Source organism: Podarcis cretensis, assembly GCF_951804945.1.
Source record: "Podarcis cretensis genome assembly, chromosome: 13".
Lineage (NCBI taxonomy): Eukaryota > Metazoa > Chordata > Lepidosauria > Squamata > Lacertidae > Podarcis > Podarcis cretensis.
In genome coordinates, this window is record NC_137182.1 from 47,009,181 (window position 1) to 47,016,758 (window position 7,578).

Sequence of the window (7,578 nt, forward strand, 5' to 3'; positions counted from 1 at the left end):
TCTCATAAACCTAGGAAGAGAGCCTACCTAGGAGAAGGAAACTTTGAACCTAAACCTCCATTGCTTTACAGCATTACTCATTTGTGAAAATGGCTTTGGGAGTAGAACCTGAGGAAAAATCTGTACCCATTGCCTTTGGGACATCTTTGGCAGACAGAACAGTTAAGGAGCGAACTCTACACATATCCAGAGCAGGATACCAGCCAGCAAGTCCATGTATTCTAAGACCCAACAGAACCACAAATTCCACTGTCATTTATACCTTTCTTTGTGTTAGCTGCTCTCTATTGTTCAGGTCAGGCCTCACCACAATAATGTAGCATTTAGGGGTGAAAATGCAAGCTAGTAACCCAGCACCAGAAGCCAAGATGGAGAAGATCTCCACAGCCACCATGTATTTTCCTCTGGTGCTCAGGTAGGTTGGAATGAAGGAGAGCCAAACACTGCAGAAGACCAGCATGCTGAAGGTGATGAACTTGGCTTCGTTGAAAGTGTCAGGCAACTTCCTGGCTAGGAAGGCCACCGTGAAGCTGATAGTGGCCAGGAAGCCCATGTAGCCCAAAACACAATAGAACATGGAGACTGACCCTTCATTACATAGAAATATGATTTCTTCAGGCATTGAGTGCATGTCCACATCTGGGAATGGGGGAGAGGTTGCCAGCCAGAGGACACAGATTCCTACTTGAACAATGGAGCAGGAAAAGACAATGGAATAAGCCAGTTCTTTGCCTACCCATTTCCTCATATTGGATCCTGGTTTGGTAGCCATAAATGCCAAAACCACCAATATGGTTTTGGCTAAGATGCTGGAGAGGGCCACAGAGAAGACAATGCCAAAAGCAGTTTGTCGGAGAAGGCAAGTCACCATATTAGGTTTTCCGATAAACAGCAAAGAAGAGAGGAAACACAAGAGGAGGGAGATAAGGAGACCATAGGTAAGGCTTCGGTTGTTGGCTTTGACTATGGCTGTATTGCGATGCTTAATGAAGATGCTTAGCACCATAATAGTGATCAGAGAGAATAGAAGCACAAAGGAAGCTGAAACAATGGCCAGGGTTTCATCAAAGGCTAGGAAGTTTGGAATCTTAGGAATGCAAAGATCTTGGCTGTTGTTTGGATACTGATCTGCTGGGCAACTGACACATGTTTCCATGTCTGAAAATACAAAAACAATGTGTGACAATTTGAAGCAACCAAAAGTATTCTTAAGAATTTCACATCACTAGTCCATTTATCATAGTGTTTTCTCCGTCAGAATGTATACAAGCTTCAAGCCCAAATGCTTTTGTACTAGGTGTATCAAAAATAAAACGTGTATCTATTCTGGAAATTTCTACATGGGTGACATCTCTTTTTTCTTTATTGTCCCCCTGCTTTTTCTTAGAGCCACATAAACAGTACAACAAAATGAGAAATGCATTTCAGCTGAAATTTTTGGATCTCAGAAAAGTGAGTTTGATAATACTTTCACCCCATTGTCAAACAACCTAATTCTTAGAGGAGAAACACCACTTTTATTCCACCCTAATTTTGTTGAAGTTGGAAGTAAAATATATTCACTTCCACTTAAAAAAGAAATCTTCAAGATGTTTTAAAGATTAAAACATATTGTTGTTATCTATAAACAATGAGAAGAACACATCTGTTAATTTAAGCCTTCTCTCCTGCAGCAGTTTAATGTCAACAAAATTGCCAGGAGCCCAGAGGTTCTGCAGTATCTTAAGATGTCATCTCTAACCTTTCTCATTTGAAATCATTCCTTCTGGACATGGATCACAATCATAGCAGCAAAACTTCTCCCCCTCCTTCTTTTTCTTCCCGTAACCAGGATGGCAGTTGGCATTACATATAGAAAGCGGTGGCAGCTATCCAAAGAGATAGGAAGAGTTTAATATTATGATATTGTTTTGGGGAATTTATCAAGTATCCACTATCAGGTGATTTAATAGTAAATAGGAGGACTAATAGTGTGACATGATCCGTAGGTACACAAGTGGCACATACAGTGGGGTAAAGAGCTGCTGTTCTAAGAATCATACAAACTTAAGAAGATTCCTGGACCATCCAGCCTTACAGCTGTGTTAGAATTCAGTGTGATTCAGTGTGATTTCACCCCTGGCTTGGCCTTTTGATGGAGTCACCACCTAACGGCATTTGCTTCAAGGAGTCCACATGGTGTTCCTTTGTGTGGCACAAGGAATTAAAGGTAAACCATTATGCTCCTACCTGCAGGGTCAGTACAAGAAACTAGCAATAGGAAATCATTCCATGACTTTTGGGTTGTGGTTTCCTGTCTCAGAGAGAAATGCTTTGGGTTCCTCCGCCTGACCTGTTCTGGTAGGAGTTGCATTCCGTTTGAAGCAAGAGATCTGGGAGCACTCCTCTATTCTGACTCATCACTAGTCTGAAGTGGTTTCAGGTGCTAGTGACTTTCAAAATGAATAATTCATGAGGTGCTTTTGTTACATCCCATTTTGTGGATAACCACAGATTCTGGGTTTTCAGGGACTGTGCCATTATTTCCATACCTTAGTGAAGCGTTTGTGCCATTTGATTCTGTCTTCATTAATGGTGAGCTCTTTGCCCGCAGGGGCGTGAGGATCCAAACTTCCCACTTTGACCCTGACATAGGAATTATTTGGGAAAGTGACCAAGTTGGTAATATCAAAGCCAGCTGCTAACTCTCCATATTCATTTAATGTAATTTCATCCCCAGCAATGTTGTTGAATGAGATCCTCTGCAGGAATGAGTGGAGCTAAGTGGAAAGAGAATCAAAGTTGAACACTTCAGTTCACAACAAAGAGCAACCATATTTTAGTTGCACATACAGGAGGAGTAGGAAATCATGAATCAGTGCCAATTCAACATTCAACAGACTTGAATAAAGATATTATGGAGAGCTGAGACCATAGACCTGCTTGCTTGAGACGTTTGTTAAAATCCAAGAAAGGGAAGGGATTTGAGAAGTCATGTATGAGAAGAGATGGGAGCTTATGTTCTCAAAGGAGAGCAATGCAACATGAGAACATTGGACTGGACCTTTCCATAGTTTATAGAGTGGATTTGACCATGGTTGGATGTTGGATGCAGAGAAGTGATAGGGAGCAGCAGCTGGAGAACCCCCAAGGGACACCCCGAGGAAAGGAGGCTCAGAGCAGGGGATTGGTTGTGGGATGACAAGGAGTTGTCAGTGGGCGAAGAGGGAGCCGGCAGGGAGGAAGAGGTGTCAGAAACAGAAGAGGCAACAGGTTTAAGGGAGCAGGAAAATTTCAGCAGACTCCAATCCAGACTCAAAGGCAGAAGAGGAGAAGGGAGAAAAGCAGGGTCTAGAGACAGTGATCACACAGTTGCTAGCCTCTTCTGGGGACCTACCAGTGAGGCTTCAGGCCCCATAAACCTTGGTGGTTGGCAGACAGGGAAAGATGAGGAGTTGGGGACGGGGCCTTCCAAGATGTGCTCAGGTAGTGGCTGCTCCCTGCTGGGCTGCTCTTCTGTTTTCTCTTTGATATGAGGATCCCTGCAAAAGCCAGTGCCTGGGATTGGGGTCCTGGTTGTACCCCCTCAGAATTAAGCACCCGGGGCCCCCAACCTTACATTACTGGGTAACTCGAGAGACAGAGAGAATTGGGGAGGGATGTGTATAGAAAATGGAGGGGTTTTGCAGTGTGGAGAAGGTGGTTGGCATAGCTTCAGTTACGTGTAGTTTTTGGTAGTTTGGCAGTGAATGCTTTGTAAAAGGGAACAATACCTGCCAAGGATCTGCATACCGAGAAAAGAGTTTTCCCTTAGCATCTCTTCTGTTGCGGATGGCTCCAGCCAAGTGCATGCTATTTAAGGCATGTGCCAAAGCATAGACAGCATTATATATATTGTAGCTGGGGCCAGTCATGCTCATTTCAAAATATGGTGCAGGGAGGCTCTCCAGCATCTCTTCCCCAGTACACATGGTTGGTGAGACAGTGGAATTTGAAAGTGAACAACTGAATGCATCTTCCCAGAAATCTTGGATAAAACGATCTGTGTCTGTCCACTGAGGACGTATACTCCGAAGAAAGTCTTTAAAGTTCTGAATCTCCTTGGAGTGAATTGCAAATGAGATAGCACCATGGAACATTCGTATATTAACATTAATTTTTTTTTGAAGGCTATATAATATGAAATCAATTTGGGTAGTTGTAATCCATACTTTTCCTTCACGTGACTTCTTTTGAGGAAATAGTAGCTGAGATAACTCCATTGTGATTAAAGCAGCTGACAACCATATACTAAATCTACTTTCTCCGTATACAAGAACTGCATTGGCTCTGCTGGTTTTGAAAGCTGGTAACAAAATCCTTGAGTCCTCCAGCATTTCTAGTTTGTTACTGTTATAATTCATATTGAATTTAAGTCTTTCTGTAAATGCTGAACAGATTCCATTCTTGAAAAGCATTGGCTCAATATTCTGCAAGAAACGTTCTCCAGCTTCATTAGCTGGAGTGATGAGCCCAACCCATTTCCATCTGAAATGCAGAAGTAACTGGATAATTCCCTGATACTGAAGGTCTTCATTGGGGACCATGCGGTAAAAGGAAGGGAACTTGGTTCCATAATTTATGGCTGGTTCAAATGAACCATATGAAATCTGGAAAAGCAAAAGCCAAACGTTTCCAAGTGGAAACAAGAAATCATGATATCCCAAAATATTTGTATATAAACACACACACACACACACACACACACACTGAATATATATCCCAAATGTACCAAATTACATAGAAAAATAGATATAATCTTGTTCTTGGTTTCTGTAGATATTTATTGTTATTATTATGGCATCATCCCAGCTTTATAATTGTACAGACTGATTTTCTCCAAGTAAAGAGGAGCACTGATCATCGTTCATGTTAATATACTAAATGGAAGACTCAACAAAAGACCAAAGTGGAGGTGGATCATGTACTTTTGCTCTGTAACCTTTATAGTGATTGTAGGGAGTGGTTGATTCTCTATCTATTGATATTTATTATTAATATTATGGCATCATCTCAGCTTCATTCTTGTACATTTTGATTGTAACTAAGAATAGGGGAGCATTTATCATGGCTCATGTTTATATTCTAATTGGATGATTAAGCAAAACTCCAAGGTGGAAGTGGAGTGATAGAAATTGTTGATTATGTACTTTTGCTCTGTAACCTTTGTAATGTTTGTAGGAAGCCATTGATTCTCTATCTACTAAGTACTCTCTCAGGAAATTTTCCTGGGAAATCCTGAAGAGCTCCATTAGATTGTACAGTGGTACCGCAGGTTAAGTACTTAATTCATTCTGGAGGTACATTCTTAACCTGAAACTATTCTTAACCTGAGGTACCACTTTAGCTAATGGGGCCTCCTGCTGCTGCCGCGCCGCCTCTACACGTTTTCTGTTTTCATCCTGAAGCAAAGTTCTTAACCCGAGGTATTATTTCTGGGTTAGCGGAGTCTGTAACCTGAAGCGTATGTAACCTAAAGCGTATGTAACCCGAGGTACCACAGTATATGCTATTCTTCTCTGAGCACTATAAACCGAATCAGTAAATCAGTAAAATCCAAAATACTGTACCAACACTATTTAAAACAACTAAAATGAAATACAAGAATGCAGCAGAATAGCACAATGCTGACACCACTATATAAGGCTCTGAAGTGACAGACGACAAATGCCAGAACAAAGCAAGAACACAGTGTTTCCAATTAGTCTCTGAAAGTGAACAATGTTGAGTAACATCATACTTTGGGAAAGGACTCTCTTGATTTTTAAGGGGAGGAACATTTTTAGTTAATGTGTTCTCAGCAATTTTCGCTTATGAATCCAATGCCAATGTCATATATTGAGTAGCTCACAGGAAGCTAGTGCAGTGCATTCAGGATTGATCTATATGAACCAGTCTAGGTGCCTCCTTTACAAACCTGGCAGCTTTAGAGAAACCTTCTATGACAGCTATTAAACAGAAACAGACCCTTCCTACACACATTGTTTGATATGCATATTATGCCTCTTTTACTTTGTCCATTTTTAAACTCCAGATATATGAATCAGTAGATTCCTAATGCAAGGAAAGCATGACATCTCTGTTTTTCAAATCCATATTCTACCTGTGGAATCTTGAAAGGACCTAAGACGTTTGCCATGCACCAAGAGGTATCAGAGCTGAGTCCCCCAATGACTCCTATGACATTTTTCTGGATGCCACACCTGTAGTTGGGAACAAAGTGATGTGATTTAAAGAGCAGGTCCAGAGTGTTTCGGTAGGTCATCTTTGAATCATAATAGCTATCATAGATGTGGAAGCCGAGAGAGACATTGGGCAACATCCTGGGATTCTCATTGATCTCATCAACAGCAAACACCAAGGCCAGGATTTGCTGGTAGAACTTTGTCAACACCCTGCAAATGAAGTGAGATTTTGTTCCATGGGATAATTAAACAGTGCACAGAATCTAGATAGGAGAGAGTCACCTGCCTCCCTATAAGGAGAGGATGAAGCCAGCAAAGTTTATTTACTCATTTGTGCAATCTAAGAATCCTGTGTAATTCAAAAAGCTGTTGCATATTTCCTTATATCTTCAGCAACCCATATTTGTTTTCTCCTACTCTCTTTTCTATTTCTCTTTAAACAATTAGACTCAAAAGAGCTTATTGTTCATTGACAGTATGCACATAGCCTATACGTACAGAGATTTCTAATAAAATCTCTCCACACATTTAAAAATTAAAGTTCTAAAGCAATCCCCCTTCATATCAATCAAAGTTATTTTCAGTCAGATATAGCATATATGGAATAATTAAAATAATATCAATTAACGGTTACTTACAGTGGGGCATCAATGAAGTCTTGGGAAGGGTGTTTCTTGAAGGAAACTTTGCGGACTATGTAATAAATATGAGATGCCATTGCACCAATGACCAGGTCTCCTGGCTCATACCACTCGTGTGGAACATGAACAGGATGATTTGTTGTGCATTTAGCACTTTGTCCTTGGGACACCATATTGGGGAGCAGTAGAAGCAGCAGGAGCAACATCCTGATGGCAAATTCCCTTGTGTGCATGGACTCCCCTGCTTCCCTCAACAGTATTATTCCTCTCCTCCACCTGATCTGAACAAGACAAATAGGGTGGCAGCTGACTCTGTCAATTTGGCACTTTAAGGGACACTTGAACACTGCCACAACAGAATGCCCTGGTCACCAAATAAGATGCAGTGGTTTGATATGAAAAAGGGAAACTAATAACTGATAAGTAACAGAGCCCAGCCTAGTTGTCTATGGAGCACAGAGGAGCTTATAATCATTTCAGGCTTGCTTGTTGATTCTTTTTCCCCACTGTGACATCTGGAGTTTCAGTCAGGTGAATTGATTACTGTAATTTTCGTAATGATAGGGGAGAGAACCAGTTGTGCAGTGTTTTTGGATTCTATAGCGCATCAGCAGTAGGGGAACTGCCAAAATATTACTATAATTTTTTTAAAATATATATATTTGTTTATTTCTCAATATTGTTCCCATTGCGACCTCAATATAACAATACCAATTTTATCTAATTAATGCAAT

At 40.9% G+C, this 7,578-nt stretch overlaps 1 protein-coding gene across 1 annotated transcript; it reads right to left on the minus strand.

Annotated features, from left to right (window-relative positions):
* Positions 1–256: 256 nt before the first annotated feature.
* On the minus strand, positions 257–7,017 carry LOC307200508 (vomeronasal type-2 receptor 26-like; the record flags this gene model as incomplete). The annotated part of the gene is made up of 6 exons (XM_079949047.1): positions 257–1,158; positions 1,268–1,382; positions 2,532–2,759; positions 3,753–4,628; positions 6,122–6,413; positions 6,842–7,017. The coding sequence occupies 6 exons, from the start codon at positions 7,015–7,017 to the stop codon at positions 257–259; spliced, it is 2,589 nt and encodes an 862-aa protein (XP_079805173.1).
* Positions 7,018–7,578: the final 561 nt, after the last annotated feature.